Raw genomic sequence first — 20062 nt, forward strand, 5'->3', positions numbered from 1 at the left:
GCGACAGAAAGGCGAGGAGAGGGAGAGCAAAGGGAAGGTAGAGCAGAGAGCTACGCCCCGTCCCCGCTCGGAAGCCCCGCTCGGCGGCGCAGGGGGCGCGGGGCAGGGCGGTGCCGGGGCAGGGCGGTGTCGGGGCAGGGGCGGCCGCTGCCCGCAGCCCCCGGCCCGGCCCGGCCGGCGGGGCCCGGAAGGCGCCGCGCTCCCTCGCGGCCGCTGAGTGGCGGCGGCGCGTCACGTGCGCGCGGCCGGGCCGGGCCGGGCCGGGCGGGCGGGCGGGGAGGCGGCGGCGGTGCCTGGGCGCGGTGCGACATGTCCCACCAGACCGGCATCCAAGGTACCCGCGCGGCTCCCCGGCACCTCCGCTCCGCGGTGCCCACTGCTCCTCATGACAGCCGGCCCCGTCTGCCCTGTGGCCCTGCAGCCGGGCGGGAGGCGGGCGGAGCGCCTCTGCCCGCGGGTCGCGGCGCGGCGCGGCGCGGGGGCAGGCGGCCGTGGCGGGCGGTTAGCGGGCCGGTCCCGGCGGGATTTTTCCCACTACTGCGCTCTTTGTTTGCCGCCGAAGGAGCCCATCCTTTGCGCCGCGGGCTGGCGGGGGGGCGAGCGAGCGGGGGAACTGCTGCTGGTTTCGTCCCCGGCGGGCGCCGCCACTCGGGGTCGAACCCAGAGCTCCGTTCCCGGTCAGGCGAAGCCTGTAAGGTTTATCCGCCCGGCGAACCGCGCCTGTCCGCCCCGGAGAGGCAGGGAGCCCGCCCGAGGAAAGTGTTCAGTGCAGAGCCCCATGAATGGCGGGGAGGGCCCGCCTGGGCTAAGGTAACTCCTCCAGTGCAGGTTCTCCTGCGGCGGCCGAGTGACCGTCGAGCTGGGGGCTGTCTCCTGCTCGGGGTCGCCGCAGCGAGTTTGGGATGGGTTGGACAGCACGGGAAATGCCGAGGGTCGCTGCCGGCTGCCTTGAAGCGGGAGCCCTGGCGTAGGAGAGCCCACTATAAAGCCCATAGCTGGGGGCCACAAGGGGAAAAAGTATGTGGGAACCTTTTTTCCCCGTGTTTCCAGGCCTTGGAGGGTGCGAGGAGCAATTAGAAGAAGACGATGTATTGTTTCGCAGTATTAGCGGGTTCCCGTGAATCACAGAATTGCTAAGCAGGGATTATACAGCAGGATTATGGAGGGGTCGGGTTTTACTGTCTGGATTTCTGCAGTCTGCGTGTTCGGTGACTAGTACCATGTACTTTGCCTGCACTCCGGTATTTATTGTTGAAGGTGACTTTTGTCCCAGCCACTGCAGCCCTTAGCTGCTCTTCTATGCCCTTTTTTGTCCATTTGCTGCATGTGGTCTGCACCCTTTTCCATCTCTTCTTTTTCTTCTTTTGCATTCCAATCTTTGGTCTTTTTTGCAGCTTCTTGTTTTAAATTCTTCAGTCGTTCTCAGGCTAGGGGTGTACCTGGAATAGATTTTTTTTTTTTTTCCTCCTGTCTGGGGAAACCTGTTAGTAACTCTTAATCCCTTGTTCTCCTGGCAGTGCTGGAGGGAGGAGCAGAAGAATACTCTGTTGCTTATTGTAAGCAAAAGGAGTGGCTAAGCCTCTTCTGCTGCTCTTCTTCGTGTCTGAGAATCATTTGTCCTCTGAGGACAGCTGTAGAGAACAAACTCGGCAGCTTTCCTTTGGGAACCTGCCTCAGCAGGCACTAATCAGGACTCCTGTTTGCAGCAAAGCATCAGTTTCTGCAATTTGGAAGAGGAATAGCTCTGCTTGTGCCATTGCTGGCTTTAGCTACAAACAGGCTACTGTCACTCATAAACAATTACAAGATTTGGCAGCATGGGCTGCTTTTTTCTGGAAACAGAAATGAAGTCATGGGCACAGTGATATGTACCAGGCAGTTGCTAAAAGGACTGGACTTTTTAAACAGGCCAGTGCAGATAAATACCATAGCAAGTCACAGAATGCATTAACTGTGAGAAAATACAGCTGAATGGCTCCACAGTCTTCTAAATAATTTTAAAATAATATTTCCTGTAAAATATTCGTAAAATACGCCCAAATTTTGATTCTGTGGCCCTCTACTATGCAGAAAGTTTAAACAGAAAATAATATTGTTGTGAATTTATAAACCATTAAAAGGATAAAACCCCATAGATCACTTGATGGTGAGCTGGTTTCACAAGTGTCTCAAAATATTTTTTCAGGACCTGTCACAGTTCTGGAATTGGTGTAGGGACTGCTGTATTCTGGTCTTGTTTTGGTGTGTAGGGTTGAAAGGAGAGAATAAGGAAAGAAGGATAATAGACAAGAAGGGGACAAAGAATTTTCTGGGGGAACAAAAGGTCTAGAAAATGGCACGATGTTTGGTTGCTCTATGGAATGGTAAAGACCAGCACAGATGAAAAGCTGGCAGCAAATTGCTGTGAGGGTCCGCACTGGTTAGTGGGAAGATGACAACCGGGATGAAACTGGGATTGAACTGGTGACCCAATGCAGTTCAGTTTGCTTAATGCGTTCATTTAACATGCCATTTTGGACTCTCAGGATGGGCCTGGCACCACTTGGATGAACATAAATGTAAAATGTTTTGAGTATGGGCAGTAATGTTGCTGGATACCATCTGTTCACTTGGCCTCCACCTAACTGTAAACAATCGATTTTATTTGTTTCCTGGTTTGATGTTGGTTTTGCTGGCACTGTGCTCTATGCTATGGGATTACTTAAAGGACCAGCTTGCAATAAATGTTCTTCAGTAAATCCTTACAACCCTCTGTGTCTGGTATAATTAAACTGATTTGCACTTGGATTATTTAGCGGAGCAGTTGAGGTAAGAATGGTCTTCACGCGAATCAAGCACAGTTCTTCAGTGTGCTTAGGGAAGTGAGTCTGCCATGTTGGTGGTATAGTGTCAGTGTGATTTACAAACATGTAAAAATATTTTAGTTACTTTGTAAATTCACTATAAAGCCATCCTGTTACAATAGGTTGGGGCTTAAACAATGTCATCAACCACAGAATGAGATAAGGTGGTATTAAAGATGAGCAATGAGTGGCAGCTTTCACTGGTACTCTGCAGAGAGGTGTTCTCAGGAAAGACCATCACTTTTGCCAGACAAGCTCTAACATTTTCCTGGCAGGCGTAAACTTTCTCTCTGAAAGTTTGTACTAAGCCTGCAGACTTCATGAAGCTGTTGTAATTTGAGATGTGTCATATTTTTATTGTGTTGCTGTTAACTCTGAAACCTGAGACTGATGATATGATGTCACCTTTAATTTTCACAATGTTGAAAATCATTTGCTATGCTAGAAAGCAGGGCTGTTTTGTAATGTTGCCTTTCATCTTTCTGTGGCATGCTGGTAGCTGGAACAGTATGCAGCATAGCAGGAGCATCACTCCTGTGTTCGTTTTTCAGTCCAACTTTGTAGCAAAGGGCCAGTTGTAAGTTTTTCCAGTGTTGTTCTTACCCTCATGAATATTCTTTGTCCTAGGGAAGTGAAATGTGTTAATTTGATTACTTTTATTTTCTCTTTTTCAGCTAGTGGAAGCGTTAAAGACATCTTTGTTGGAGCCAGAAATGGACAATACAGACTTTTAAAAATAGTCATTGACAATGGTTAGTCAAATTTTATTCTTTTTTTCTGGTTCTTTTAGATATTTTCCTAGTTGCTTTGATGACCTACATGTACAATTGTTTAAAAAACAGAACTCTGCCAAACTTAATGTTACTAAGGTTTTTCATATACAGAAGGTAAAATTTAAATTTTGGTGATCCTAAGCTTTTTCACCACAATGCTACTGTATTTTTGCATTTGAATTTTTCTCCCAAGTGTAATTTCATATTTTACCAAGAACTGCTGTGTATTTAATATGTATAACATAAATAAGCTTATTCTTATCTCTTACTAAAGAAAGAGTAGAGGGAATGAAAATTTCCACACCTGTGTAGTGTTTGGACACTCTGGTTACTTTCATTAGACAGAGAGCTAGTCTTACACAACAACTAATCACCTTAGATGTAGAACTGTAAATTTCATCTGCCTTTTTCCTGGATATATCAGTGTAAAAGTACTGCATATAGAAAGTCCTGCTAAAGTAGATGTTTAGATAGTAATTTGGCTACATAGAAAATACCTTTATAAATCTGTAACTTCATTTAAACTTTCAAAGTTAAAACTGTTTCTTAAACCTCAACATATATGTGTAAATAGAAAAATTGCATAATTTCTGTCAGAACTTGGGTTTGATCTTTGAACTTCTTGGCCAGGAATATAGGCTGCAAACATTGTATATGTAATTACTTTTATTTTCTTTAATAGCAGTGTTGGTTGGTTGTAGATGGTATTTCCTAGTTTAGTCTATCTTTTCAAGTATGTCAGTTGTCCACTTTCAAGTGGTTTGTTCTAGACTTCATTAATTTACAGTACATTAAAAATCTGTTAGCTGGAAAAAGGTACATGTACGTGCATACACACTTTTAGGTTACTGTTACCTTCTTTGTGTTTGCTTTTCTTAGAAGGTCTTCTGATATTTTAATATAGCTTTCTTTAAGGCAGTGGCAGTAGTAAGTTTACGGGCAGGACTTTGTGATAGTCTCAGTAGCACAAGGTAAATGCTGACATACCATTGTTTTGGGGCTTTTCTCCCATTAAGCAAGGCAAAACAATATACTTTTGTGTATATGCTACCTTATAATATGAAATGAAACCTAGAAATAAGATACAAATGGAAGACTTTCCCTATTTTTCATTTTCGTGTGTTTGTATACATGTGTATACACATATATAGAGATAAACATACAGATACATGCATTTCACCTCTGTAAGAAGCAGAATCCAGTCTTTGATACTATTTTCTGCAGTTCAGAAAGAAACCTCTAAAACTCCCACAGCACTTCAGAGTACTGGAAGAAGGGCAGTTGCCTCATCTATCATGAGGATCTTATAGTAACAGATAATAGCCAACAGATAAGATTCAAATCAAGTTTTGCTAATCTGAGTTAATAAGAGAAGAGATTCGCTGCTGGGCATAAAGTTCCTCTGGCTGTATCCTAAAGCCAAGTGAGTATAAATCCACCTAGAGTTCAGAATTGGCAAGTACATTTTAAATGCTCTTGGTTTAGGTGTACAACTTCAGGTACTTCAGGTACTTTGCATCTAATTCAAAGAAGGGCCAAACACCCTTGCCCTGAGCTGTTCATGTTCTGTGAGTTACTGTGGTGGAGTGCTTTGCTTGAAGTTTTGCTGTAGAGGCATTTGTGTGCTGTTGTACTTTTGTCTGAAGTTTTATAAGTTAAGTGCTAGACTCCCAAAACGTGGTTTGCATACTAGCTACTATGATGGTCTTCAAACTGTTGCAGGACCCCATTTAAACAAGGTTTTTCTATTCCACTTGTGGGGGCTAGTATTTCTCGGGAAACCGGTAACTCACTGTTTTGTGAGACAGTATACTAATTTTGAAAGTATACTTTCCTTTGAAAGCTGAGATGTGATATATAAATAAGAGAAAAATCTTGTTGCTACAGCTGTTCACATAATTAAATACCATTGAAGTACTCTATACAGACTTAAGCCAATTATATGGAATAAACAACTTCAGTCATTTAAAGAGACCATAGCTGTGGAGCTCTATTAGAAAGAGGTTTATCTACTTACATAGTCAAGTTAGTGATTAGTGCAAGCATATTTATTCCAAACTCTTTTCACTGTATAACTGGGTTATTGACGCCTTACAATGAGTACAAACACTAATACATTATAGCAAGAGCATCAGTAATTATAATTCTAAAATTTGAAAGCTTACTCTTATCTCATTTATACCTAAGTATTCCAAATTTAAAAATAAACTAACTGGTAGAAGACAGTTCTTACTTCCCTTCTGTGTATGTTATGCTAGAGAAACTAACATCAGTGCTATCACTTCAGATCAAAGAACTTGATGACAACCAGCACATTACTTCTCAACTATCAGTATTTGGGTTAAAGTAAGTTAGAGTTTGAACATGCACAGCTTTTGTAGGAATTCACTCACTTTTAGACTTAGTGTTCTTGTCTTCCATTCTTCTGGGCACAATAATGAAAGATTAAGTGTCCAGTTAACTTCTTATTGTAATTATTAATTTTGACAGATAGTATTGACTGTGTTGTTGCTAACCTGTAGCTTTGGTTATTGGTTACAGAGCAGCTTGTTGTGGGATCCTCTAGACGGCCAGTTGGATCATGGGAAAAGGATTATGATTCCTTTGTTCTTCCCCTTCTTGAAGACAAGCAACCATGTTATATATTATACAGATTAGATTCTCAGAATGCTCAAGGATATGAATGGATCTTCATTGCATGGTCACCTGATCACTCTCCTGTAAGTAATAGTCATCAGAGGCTTCATGCTGTTCATGATTTTTCAACAGTACCATTTGATCTGAATCCAAGATATGAAGGAGAAGGATTTGAGGAATGAAGCATTCCCCAACCTCCCCCTACATTCCCAGAAGAAAACTAGGAAAATGTTTCTTCAAGATGACTGAAGAGCAAATCAGTAGGTCTAGATGGAATACAGCTGATCCAATGTATTTTTAGCCTGACTGGCAGACACAATACAGGGGGTTTTTTGCCCTGTTTGTCTGTCTTACTGTCAGTACTTGATAAAAATTCATGGAAGAATAAAGGACAGAAATCTTAATGGGTGCTCACGTAGAGAAGGATTATAGTGTGAGCTCAAGCTGTTTATTCTGTTTGGCTTGCTGGCTGCTTCTTAGTAGTTTGAGAGCATGGAAGAGAACTGAGGTTAGAGTTGAGGATTTCTAGGAGAAACTGGGATACTGTGTACAGGTTCTGGGAATGTGAGATGAGGGAAGACCGAAAGCAAAGGTGTTCCAATATTCCTACTGCTTTCACTAGCAATTAGGAAAAAGTAAGACACCAAAAGTTGAAGTGCATAGAAACGATTATGTGGAAATGGTGAAGTATTGTGGAGAGGATAGCATGATGGTGAGATAAGGAGGGAAGGTGGGACTGCCGAGACAGGAGTAAGTGACTGTTAGACACAGGTTAAGAGGGAGCAAACCTAATTTTTCCACTTTGTAGTTGAACCATAACTATCTGGAGTCACTATCAAATCAAAGGTAATAATGAGTTGTTTCCAGTCTGCTCTTTTGCTGTCTGTTGTATCAATTAGTACACAGACCAGATGACAAAATATTCAAACAATTGTGGTTTTTTCCTATTTAAAATTAGTAAAGATTATGTCGATTTTTTCCCATTTTAAAAAAAAGCTCATACTCCAACTAAGGCTGCAATTCAGTTTTGCAACTACTTCGATAATAATATATAGTATCATGACCTTGTGAGTTTAATAGCATGAGTAAGTATCATGATCCGGAGCTCTACAAGTTCATAGTGCAGTTTCAACACTTAAAATACTTGTTCAAGAAAGATGTTTGTTAATGGACTTGGTATACCAACATGCTAGATTCTCTGTGTACAGCAAAATTGAAAAAAGGAACCAAACCAAAAAAACCACTCTTATTGTATGCTAGGTTCGTCAAAAAATGTTGTATGCAGCAACCCGAGCAACACTTAAGAAAGAATTTGGAGGTGGCCATATTAAGGATGAAGTATTTGGAACAGTACAGGTATGTTTTTCTTGTTAAAGTCAGGACAGCGACTTTAAATACTGAATAAAGTAGCCGATGTTATTGGTATGAATGTTGATTGTTTATGACCTTTTTGGATTAAGGAAAAGAGTTAAAAACTACATGTATTATTCCAGTATTAAAGTGTATTTAAGCTCCTTTGAACAAGTTACTAAGTGTAGTTAACATCTTCAGGCTAAGTCCTTAGAAGTCTTTGCTTCAAATGGTTATGAAAACTAAATAACCTAAGAATAATAGGTATATCTCTTAATCTCACTGCATGAGCATGAGTCCTCTAAAAGTGGCAACATTAATTTCCAGGCCAACAGTATACAAAAATCATTTTGGATGTATGGGTCTGAATCAGAAATGGATCAGTGATCTGTAAGCCATTAACACCTGAAAACAAATGGTTTTCTTTTGAACTAAGGATATGAAGTTGTCAGTTCTTTAGAATTTGACCATAAAATATAACTCATGTGCATTGCTGTCAACTTTTTAACTTAGGAAAACAGAATTTTTGTAGCTACTGATTTGTTCGAAGAAAATATTAATAGTTGGTCACTTATGGTAAGATAATTGGAAGGTGCATGTATGAAATCTAGCAAGTGTCTAAGGGATGTTGAAAAGGCTGTAAGGGAAATATGGGACTACTTTGTTATCTTAGTTTCTGTGAGAAATAAACCTTACATGGTTACGATGCCTGCCTGTTTGTAAGGCAGACATCAGTCTTTTTAATCTGTTGCCAGTTTTAAAATAAATACAAATTAGACTTCTCAGAGATAAAGAATTCCTATAACTTTCATGAAAACTGATGATTACTTAGAGGCTTACATTATAAATTCCTCTGTTCCTCTTTCAGCAAAGACTGCAGCAGTTATTTTCTCTTTGACCTGTTAGTCAGTTCATCTGAACAAATCTGAACTAAAGCACTGCCGCTATTGACACAGGCAGCTGATGCTGAAGGAATGGAAGGAGTTGGAGGTTTGGGGAAGAATAGAGGATATTGTAGTGGGGAAAAAAGCTGTGAAAGAGAAATGGGCTGTTGTGGTGGACATGAGGCTAACAATTTTGTTGCTTACTGAGTAATTAATTCATTATATTCAGCATTAACCTGTCGTGGAGGTTTCATTATCCTAACAAACATGTAAACAAACTTCTCTAGAGAGGCTGTATTCTAGGGAAGTAGATAACTGAGTTGCTAAGAGGGTTTACTGGTAGCGGTCCTGTTATTTTTTTCTTGTCTGTTCAATCAGCCAATCTCTGCTGCCGCTTGCACCAAACCATTAGCAGTCTATGCAATATGTGGAGTTTGTGTCTAGTCCTACAAGCCTGAGCTTCCGGCTCAGTTTTCAGGAAGGAGCATTACATGTCTTACTGTTGTTTCAGAATGGGCCTGGGGCACATGGAGGAAGGCATTGATATAACTCACTTTTTCCTGGCTCATTATATTACAGCTTATATATCTCTAAATTGTTGGTTTCTGTGTCTTTATAAACTTCTTAATTGTAGCTGGCCTTTAATGTTCATCCATGTGAAAAATCACAGTTTCTTCATGGTGTTCAAGTCGCTAATCTCACTCAGGACCTTGATCATCAACATCCAGCGGGTTACTTTGTCTTTATTTTGTTAAACCTAAGGAGGGTTTAGTTGCAACCATCTCTGTTATTCTGGTGGAATCCTATTATGGTCCCACCTTCTAATTCACATGTATTAACCTTGATACCTCTGGGCTTCTGAAACAAGACATAATGGAATATTGGAATGGTCAAATAAAATGACCATAATTCTATGGAAGACAGCTACTTTTTGCAATGCTCCTTAGAAAATCTTTGAAGAAAAGTTATATTCTAAAAAAACCCAGATAAATATTGATATTGTGCTTTCAGGATGATGTTTCACTGAATGGATATAAAAAATATTTGATATCACAATCCTCCCCTGCACCTTTGACTGCAGCAGAAGAGGAACTTCGACAAATTAAGATTAACGAGGTACCTAAAATGTCTTCAAGCATGTGTGGGAAATGGTGCAGAGTTCCAAATGTATTGTAGAGTAAAAAAGGCAGAACAGAAAACGGAAAGTTTCAGAAAGTGTGGGTGGGTGAGCATATAAATGTACTTCTCAAAGGGTGGAAACTGCAGGATGGTGATGGCTGGAGTTGAAGCGGCATGAATGATCTAACTGTGTTTGAAAGGCCTTGTGTCTAAATCAGAGACCTGGCAACTGCAGAGCTTCATTGTTGCAACTTCAGCTTTTAGTATCACTGGATGCCCTTCTCTTTGAAGGGTGACCAGACACTGGCACAGGTTGCCCAGGGAGGTTAGAGAGTCTCCATCCTGGGGATACTCAAAAGCTGTTTGGACAAAGAACTGGGCAGCTGGCTCTAGGTGGCCCTGATTGAACAGTGTGGTTGGACAAGGTGACCTATGGGAGATGTCTTCCAACCTCAGTCATTGTCCAAATGTGATTGCCCCCATGCATTTCCCATGGTGGCAGAAGTTGTAGAGAAAACACAGAATAGCAGTTATTGCAGTGAATGATTGCCAGGAGTATTTCAGCAGCCTTATTCTTAAAGGAAAGGCACGTAGTTCCAGTACCAGTGCACTTGTCTTTAAAACTGAGATGAAGTGAAGAGGATTCCAATAAAAATAAAATAGAAATCCAAACCAAATAGCTAATCTCTTCAAGAGACTGATTTGCTTATGCTACAAACACTTTAGAAAAATCTCTAACAAATGCCTTTAACCAAAAAAATTGATGATTGCCAGCTAGCTAGTGACTGAAAAGTTTCAGAGGATACTTTTTATCACCTTTTTCCATCATTTGAACACTGTTTGTGTCAGATGTATATTAAAATAGGTCATGTGCTGAACTTATTTGTTCTTTAGACTTGTATATTAGAGCTGTGGTGCATGTTTGAAGTATGATTTATTTCTGCAGGTGGATACCAGGCAGCCATTGTGTTAAATACAGCTGTGTATCTTCACTTACGTGTTCACTTTACTGTTCTTTTGCTGCAACTTTGTTGTTTATTGACTTTTTTTTGGTGTCTTTTGTTAGTTTTCATGCCTGATTTTAACAATTCAATGCAGAAATACATTCACTGTCTTTAAATACTGCATTTTACCTCATCAGCTTTTAAAAAAACCAATAATGAATGTAAAACTTCTGTGGGATCAGTGATCACTTCTGGTATTAGTGTATGTACTACATACAATGTGTTCAGCAGCTGATTCATGCAGACTAAGTCTTTATGTGGTATGAAGTTTCAGCAGCAATACCTGTGCTTTTCAGGGACACATAAATTGTACATTGCTGCCATTTTGGCTTTGTTTGAAACATCTCACAATACATTAACTTACGTCATTTTTCTCTTCATTGTTTCTACCATTACAAAGCATGTAATTAAACTTAAAAAACAAAGAGCTTTCTGATTTGAAAAAGTTTTCCATATGTATATTCTTTCATAATTACCCTAAGAAATATTTTACTGGGCCAGATCAAAGGATCACCTAGTCTGTTGTCAAGTCCTTGAGAGAACAGCAGAAGTCTAGGAAGGGTGTAGGAGCAGGGCAATAAGGCCATAATGACCTTGAATGCTCTTCTGTTGTCTCAACTTTTTCAGGTAGGGATTTTCCTGCACAAAAGATGACATCTTACTATATAACTCTTCTTAATGGGTTTTTCATCCATCATCTAGCCTTGTCATTTCTATAAATCCACAGAAAGGTTTTTGTTGGCCACAAGTCCTGTGGCAGCATATTCTGCATCTTGACAAAATACTATCCAAAGAACCACTGACTGCTCTCTAAAATCTCTAGTTTATTCTGATGCCCCTATGGAGAGTGTGGTGAAGGCAAAGAAGAGTCATTAAATCAATCCTCAGTTTCCCCCTCCCCTTAAATAAAGTCCTTTGTATCCCAGAATGCCAACCATATCCTGGGCTGCATCAAAAGCAGTGTGGCCAGCAGGTAAGGAGAGGTGATTCTCTCCCTCTGGTGAGATTCCACCTGGAACACTGCATCCAGCTCTGGGGTATTCAGCACTGGAAAGACATGGACCAGCTAGAGCAGGTCCAGAAGAGGGCCACAAAAATGATCATAGGGCTGGAACATATTCCCTGTGAGAAAAGGCTGAGAGAGTTGGGGTTGTTCAGCCTGTAGAAGAGAAGACTTCAGGGAAATCTTAGTGGTCTTTCAGTACTTAAAGGGGGCTTATAAAAAATACGGAGACAGATTTTTTAGCAGGACCTGTTGCAATAGAACAAGGGGGAATGGTTTTAAACTAAAACCGGGTAGGTTCAGATTAAATATGAGCAAGAATTTGTTTTATGATGAGTGTGATGAGGTTGCTGAGAGAGGTGGTGGATGCCCCATCCCTGGAAACATTCAAAATCAGGTTGGATGGGGGTCTGAGCAGCGTGATCTATTTGAAGATGTTGCTGCTTTTTGCAGGGAGTGTTGGACTAGATCACCTTTAGAGGACCCTTCTAACCCCAACTGTCCCATGATTCTCTATCCATGGACCTCCGTTGTATTCCTTATCAGTTATCTCTTCCAGGCTGAAGAGTCTTAACCTGGGTAGTTCTTCCTCCTAAACAATGCACTCCATACTTCTGATCCTTTTGCTTTTCTCTGCAGTTTTTCCAGTTCTGCTATATAATTTATGAAATGGAGGGATGGGGAAGCCAGATCTGCATGTGGTATTCAAGATGCAGGCATGTTACTGATATCTACAGTGCGTAATAATGTGTTCTGTTCTCTACTCTTTTTTCTAACAATTTATAACATTTCATTTGTGGGTGGGGAGTGTTTGAGGGTTTTTTGGTTTGCTGGGGGTTATTTTCAGACCTAGTCAGAATGACCTGCGACGTCTTGCTCCAGAATGGTAGTAGCTAGCTCAGGCCCATCACCATACAAACAAAGAAGAGGTTTTTTTTTTCCTCCTGCATACTTTACATTTATTCACAGGAAATTTCATCTGCCATTTTATCCAGTACTCAGCAGTCATTACTAACTACATCTTAGTGGAGTGAGTTTATATATTCTTAGGTGGTTCTGTTCATTTTCTTATGTCTGGAGTTATGCTGGTTTACTCTCTTCCCTTGTCAAGTGTGGAGATAGACAACTTGTTTTTAGTTTGGAGTATTTATTTTCTACCTGTATTTTAATATGGTTTCTAGAGTATGATATTACATTATGGTTTATTATTTTTGTGATGCCTATTTTACATTTGTCAATCTGGCTTTTATGGAGATATATATTTTGCAAAACATTTTTTTCTATAATCTCATTCATAAAGTTATCGATCTTTGTACAAAGTAAGCTCTCCGCCTGCTTTCTTTTCCTCTTTAGTTGTTGCTGACAAGCTGTTCTTTAAAATGTGAAGTATAACTTAGTGTTGCCAGAAGTATGATTGTTTTTATTTTTTTATCAGTTTGTTTCATATTTTGTTAGCATCTCTTTTTAATAAAGCTACACATCTTCTAGGTGGTAGATCTAAGGCCCACACTTTCCATTTGGTATACTTTTTTGACTTTTGCAGCTTCATAACCAATATTAAATGTAATTGTGAAACTATAAAAGGAAGTGAATATACTCAAAAGCTAGTACTTACACAATAAACTAAGACTGAAGAAGACTGGAGGCCAGAGCTCATTTTAAGAGGAACTGAATGAATATTAAGATAAACATAAATTCTTGAAAAACAGCTTTAAAATAACTGTCTTTTCTCTCGAGTAATTTGAGAGAAATAATATAACTGGACTATGAACAACTGTCTGGCTTGTCCTGGATTTTTTTTTTTTTTTTTTTTTTTTTTTTTGTGTGTTAGACCTCCTAGAAGTAAGAAATTAGGATTTTGTTTGTTTCTTTTGTTTGCTTTGGTTCTGGTATAGACCTGTTGAGGGAGTGTGTTGAAGCAGGAGGGAGAGTAGTAGCTTTACTTTTCCTTCAAGAAGATCAGATTGTCTCATAATTTCTCTCTTCCTTCAAAAATTTTGACTCCCTAGAAATCACTTCTCTGTTTTGATCTAAGATTTCTCAAGCTATAACAAAGTCTATAAGCAATATTGTCAGTTCAAAAGTATAACACAGCATATGAAAATCAAGATTTTTTTTTTTTTCTTGGACTATTGTGCCTCTATACCAGATTTTAACTTAAAAATTCTTCACTGACAATTGAACCAGTTTTCCATCTGATGATTTGGTTGCTCTGCTAAGCAGAGCTGTTTCAGACATATGAAACTTTTCAGGCTAGCAAACAAACATGACCTGTAAATTAAAAAATGCAGATCTTTTGTGTATGGGGATGATTTCTTGGGGTGGTTTATTCTTGGAACAGCTGCTGCTAACTCTGTGTGTAACCATATGGAATGCATTGTCAGTCACTGTATAAAACCAAATGAATGCTTGCAGAGGTTTCTGTTAACATCTCAGCTGACTTGTGTTCCAGGTACAGGCAGATGTTGGTGTAGATACCAAGCATCAAACACTGCAAGGAGTAGCATTCCCCATTGCTAAAGAAGCTATTCAGGCTCTGGAGAAATTGAAAAATAAGAAACTCAATTATGTACAACTGGCAAGTATAAAATATTTTAACTATTTTTCAATAATGAGTATAAAATAGATTACCCACTTACTAAACAATGTGTGTTGATACAGTATGCTGATAAATTACCATTTTGAATTAGATTAATTAAAACATTTTTCCATCCTGTCATGTTCTCTGGTTTGCTTTTTGTGTATTAACTTCATGTTTGCTTTGTTTACAGCAAATCGATATGAAAAATGAAACTATTATTTTGGCCAACACACTTGATACTGAACTTAAGGACTTGCCAAAAAGAGTTCCAAAGGATGCTGCGCGTTACCACTTTTTCCTGTATAAGCACACACATGAAGGAGACTATTTGGAATCCATAAGTATGATAAAATTTCTCTACATGGAACTTAACTGGCTTGTTTCAAATTCCTTAGGAATTTTGAGGCAGAGAGAAAGATGTGTTTATGATCAGCATGATCATAAACTTCAGGGTCATTTTGTTGTGAAACTGTGAACTTGTGACAAAGAGCCCTTATGTTTGGAAAGTAGTGAGCTATCCCTCTTGATTATGAACACCCATAAATGTGAAAACATACAGATACCAGCCGTTCTCTTGTCTCCTGTTTGAAATGAAACACTCGCTGAAGTAAAAAAGCTCCAGAATGGCACTACATTTTTCGCTTTCAGATTGCATAGTTGATTTCCAATGCCTCTCTGCTTTAAATGATTTTATGATACAGCTTTTGATGGAGGGTATTTATGGTCTGATTTGTGTTGTTTCCTTTTCCTGCAGTTTTCATCTACTCTATGCCAGGGTATACCTGTAGTATACGAGAACGAATGCTCTACTCCAGTTGCAAAAGTCCACTGTTGGAAATTGTAGAAACACAGTTGTGGATGCAGATAGTTAGAAAGGTAAGTGCACTGGGTGTATGGGTATTTTCTCCATCGCTCTCTTGCCTTCTTAATGAAAAACTATGACTGTCTCTGTCACCACTTTGTCTAAAGAATGAAAGTGTGGTGCAACTTAGTTTGTCCTCAAGAGGAAATAATGGTTGATGTAGCTACAGATACAAAGTTAAGTCATGGAAGTTTTACTCTGTTTCAAAATTTCAACACTTTTATCTTGTACAAATATATCCTTGTGCGTCAAGGAAGTATTTGAGAGTGCTTTGAAGGACTTCATAGAATTAACTTAATGATTTCGTACTCAAAGTTGTGTCATATTTTGGACCACAACACATTACTGTTGTTAAACACTTAATTCCTTTAAAGCCAAAGTTATGTAGAGATTTTCAAAATAATTTTGAGCTGTAGTTCTGGAAATTAGAACTGCTATCTTAGGAGTCCTTGATGGGGCAAACAAGGATTTGCAAGTAAGCTAATATTTTCACACTGTATAGATTTTACTGTGATGCAAAAAGTTGCTTCTCACCTCCCGAGCAGAGACCACAGAAATGGTCCACTTGTGACCTACGGTTACTTTTTTAACACTTTTGTGGAAGCTTAGTTTCTGTGGAGATTGTTTACCTTAAAAATAGCAGAGCTAATACTAATACATTTTTACTGAGATGACATGAATCAAGTAGATTTTTGCTATGTGTTTTTGTATGTAATTATTTTTCTGAAATTGCCTTTCTATAACAAAATAAATGCGCTATGTGACTCCTGAAAATTCCTGTAGACAAAAATTTCTGAAGCATGTACTTGTAACAGCAAGCTGGAGCTGGCAAGTCTGTCAAGTGTTATGGTTGGCAGGGCATGAAGTGCTGAATGCTCAGCAGAGCAAGGCCATAGCATTTCTCTGAATTCTAAATTCCTGCAATTTAAAACAGTGGAGTTTGGCTAGAGAACACTATTTTCCTTCTATTCAGTTTCATATATCTAGATTTTGAAAACTAAGCCACTCCCCTCCATTTTGTTCATTAAACTTATTTTAGCTTTTCCTTGCTAAACACTTGAATACTTTGTGAGTGGCAGTAGCCAGCTAATAATACAAGCTAGTTTATACTCCTCCCCCTCTTTCTCAAGAGACAACAATATGTATGCACATTGCTTATACAGTTAGTGTTTAAAGCATGCTATAGTGAACAATTTTGATTCTTAAAATGTGTAAATACTTGAAATGAGTAAAGAAGCACTAGTTTCACATGGAATGTGTTCTCCTAGTTAGTATTAACAGAGACACTGCTAAAGCTTGGGACAAAAAAAATTCCTTGGTATACGTACTGTTTAGTTGTGCTTACATTTCAGGAAAATAATTAAGTCACACTTAATACTGGTAAGAATATATGGGATTCTCAGAAAAACGATCTAAGATTTCTCAGGGCATTAGGCACAAGTTGGAGAACTTTTCATGCTGGACTTTGAACATTATTGCACCATATGGTTTTAATATACTATTGAGTTTCAGCAAAGTTTCTAAATGTTTTTGACTTCAATATGAGTATGATGGTTTTTTCTGCCAGATTGAAATAGATAATGGTGACGAGTTAACTGCTGATTTTCTTTATGAAGAAGTACATCCAAAACAACACGCTTACAAACAGAGTTTTGCTAAACCAAAAGGTCCTGCGGGGAAGAGGGGAATACGAAGACTGATTAGAGGTCCAGCAGAGACTGAAACACCTAGTGATTAGAAACTGTTTGTGTTTGTCAAACTATTGGAGTAAGAAATTAAATACTGGCTTTTGGTAATGAACTAAAATCATTCCATTCATAGATGCTAGGGATAAAAAAAAAGCTCTTTTTACTCTTCTCTTTTCTGACCTCAACAGTTTTTATATTGTTACATGATTATATTTGTTGACCATGTTATATGACACAGAGAAGAGACAATTATTTTAAAGCTAGAAGAGAAAAACTAAGCTAGCACCCCTTTATTTTTATTTAGAATCCATTATTTAATAGCTGTACGTGTGATCATAAACTTTGCAGACATAAGACTATGAAGCCCATGTATTCTGTGGGTAAGTCACAGCTGTATTGTTATGCATAGCCTATTAAACCTCTAAGACTTTCCATGGGAGAAGAGATGAAGACTACATAGCATTGTCCCAACTCAAACTTTATTTTTCCTTGTAGCACTTATGGACAATAGTAAAATAGAAGGTTGTCTTTGGATTTTGACAGGACGCATTGTTGAATTTTGTTGTTGTTTTGTTTGGTTTTGTTCTTTTTTTTTTCTTGTAATGGAAAAGATAAACTAAAATCGGTTATTGTTCAATTAATGTAAGTGTTCAGGAATAGGTGGATGTTCTCCTAGGCAAAAGCTTGGTCATCGCAAATTTATAACTAATTTAATGAATTATCTTTTAAAGAAATCTGACATAAAACCACCATAGTTTTTCCATACGTCTGTATCACTCGTAAGCCTTACACATGGTACTGAATGACCAAGTAAAAGGTGATTAAAAGTGCATGAGTTAGTATAGAAAAATATGCCTAAAGTATCTCATAATTAATAATCTGTGCACTTGGATCTAAAAATGTGTAAGTTCAGTAAAATTGAAATAGTCTTGCTTCATAATGGTGAGTTATCCTTGAGATCCTAGTGTGTTTGCAGTATCAACTGCAATTTTAACTTTCAAGGTATTCTGAAAACGACTTTTCCTAGATGTTTGAACTTCAATAGTATCTTACATCTGTAATTTAAATTCAGCTAGGTCTTGAATAACTGCTGGCAGCAAGCACCTAGTTAGGATTGGGGGATTTTTTCCTCCTCACTTCCCTTCTTCAAAATACTAAAATCAGCCACAATAGTCTAAACTTGATTGAACTGTAAGTAATGTGTTTAACAGGAAGAGGAAAAATGGATTATTTTAATAAATGGATTAAGGAAGAATTAGATGTGGAAATCAAGTATTGGATGATCTTAAATATATGAAACTGTGTGATGAGGCAAATACTGGTGAATAGATTATATTCCCAGTGAGGATTTGCTTTTCAGTGTCTTGTATGTGACCTTTGTGGTTTTTGAGTTTTGTTGGTTTGGGTTTTGTAAAGCTACATGGGAGTTGCCGGCCTTGGTTCAGTGGATATTATCATAGCTGCTGGATATACTCATTATAGAGCTGAATCGTGTGTTTACCTGGTGGAAGATGGACTTTAATCTAGTTTTGTAGGGAATAATGTTTTGACACTAGTAGTTCCTGACAAAAAATTGTTTTATCTATTATTTTGTTTGGCAATACTAGCTTGCTATTGACATCTGAGATTGCACTATATAATGTGAAGGTTGCAATAGTTTGTTTTACTGTGGTTTTTTATATACAGCAGAAATCTGACACTTCAGCTTTTTTAAATTTAATTTGACACACTACATCAGTCAAATTCAATAGCTCTTGATCCTCAGCTAATCTCCTGCTTGCCCTTAGCTCTTGTGTTCTTTTCCTGCCTCTTGGCTTCTCCCTCTAGGGTAAGGAGCTGGTCTTTGAAGTGTTTCTTCTATATTGTGTGTCAGGAAAGAGTAATTGTTTTTTAAATATGGTTACTGTATGTGCAGCTCATTGTACACTGTAATTAAATGTATTTTTAGATTAACTCAGAATATTTGCAACATACCTAATTTACTTGGGAGTTTTTGTTTTTGTTTGGTTTTAAGGAGTGGAGCATTTAAAAATTACTGCTAGAGGGTTGTTTGAATTTGGTATTCCTGCTCATGTGCCAGCCATAGCAAGAGTGCACATACATCTTTATACTCTTTTGAGCCAGTAAAAAGTTCAGCTTTTTAATACCAAATGTTTTAAATATGAACAATTTGACCTGATATGGTTGTGTGCATGTTGTGGGGGTTTTGTTGGATGTTTGTTTTGTTGTTGGGGTTTTTTTCTGGTTTTTTTTTTTGGTGGGTTTTTGTTTGTTTGTTTTTTAAATCCTGCTCTAGGTAGATGAGGATAGAAAATGGAAAACTTAATCTGGAGGATGATGAGAGCTGGTTAAATGATAAACACTCTTGTATAATGATGAGCTGCTTTAGAGTTCAGCCAAAACCAGACATTGTAAATTACCTTACGTGAAAATATTCTATGTGGATGTACATACCCTGCCCAGCCAGCAGTCAGTCATGTCCTGAGCATGTCTCCCCCTCACCTTTCCCCAAAAACAGAACTGAATGAAGTCTTGCACTGCTGGCTGTCTCTCCAGGCCTCTTGTAGCTATTCTCCTGACAGCAATAAAGAAGTATCTGTTATTTTTGTAAGATCTATCACATTTACATCTACATAGTTGCCTCTCCACTTCTGTTCATGAATGTTCAGAGCCAGCACAAAATGTGGGCATTAATCAAAGTTGCTCCTTTAACTGTCTCTGGTCATTAAATAATTGGAAGTGTCCATTCAAATTGTTGTTGGCCTTCATAAAGCCCAAAAGCAATGCAGCTGCTTGCAGTTAACTCAAGCTATTAAACAGTTAATTAACAGGACAAGTAATTATTTAATAAACGTTTGTGTTGCAAGGTAGGGAGATTTTTATCTTTTAAAATACTCCTATCAAAGGTTAAACTAATCAAGGTAATAATTGCTCTGTTGCTCAGATGGACACTGTAAATCAGAAATTTTGTTTATCAATGTGTTTATGTATTCAACAAAAGCCACCTTCAGATGCTAAAATTAACTGTTTACCTTATCTATTTTGTAATTTACTTTATAAATAAAGATTGATGCTTTAACTTTGTGTTGTCTGAATCATTTCATAGTCTCTTTAACGAAGATCTATCTTCCAACATGAGAATGTGTAACAGGCAGTTCCAATGGGAGAAGAAAGTGACTGCAGGGTGTAAGAAGGGAAGTGAGAAGAAACAGAATTCCTGCTTCTTGCTATTAGAGGAAAAAGAACTATGTTAGAAACAGCTACTTTTCCATTGCTTTATGTAAGCAGCACTGAGGGCTCCATAGCAGAATCCAAGGG

At 38.7% G+C, this 20062-nt stretch overlaps 1 protein-coding gene across 1 annotated transcript; it reads left to right on the top strand.

The window, feature by feature from the left end:
• The first annotated feature begins 272 nt into the window (after positions 1 to 272).
• Positions 273 to 19823, top strand: TWF1 (twinfilin actin binding protein 1). The gene is made up of 9 exons (XM_082280840.1): positions 273 to 334; positions 3518 to 3595; positions 6158 to 6336; positions 7514 to 7609; positions 9499 to 9603; positions 14066 to 14191; positions 14385 to 14535; positions 14949 to 15070; positions 16624 to 19823. The coding sequence occupies exons 1-9, from the start codon at positions 310 to 312 to the stop codon at positions 16792 to 16794; spliced, it is 1053 nt and encodes a 350-aa protein (XP_082136966.1). The 5' UTR covers positions 273 to 309; the 3' UTR covers positions 16795 to 19823.
• Positions 19824 to 20062: the final 239 nt, after the last annotated feature.

Source organism: Coloeus monedula (genome assembly GCF_965178545.1).
Source record: "Coloeus monedula genome assembly, chromosome: 4".
Taxonomy (NCBI): Eukaryota; Metazoa; Chordata; class Aves; order Passeriformes; family Corvidae; genus Coloeus; species Coloeus monedula.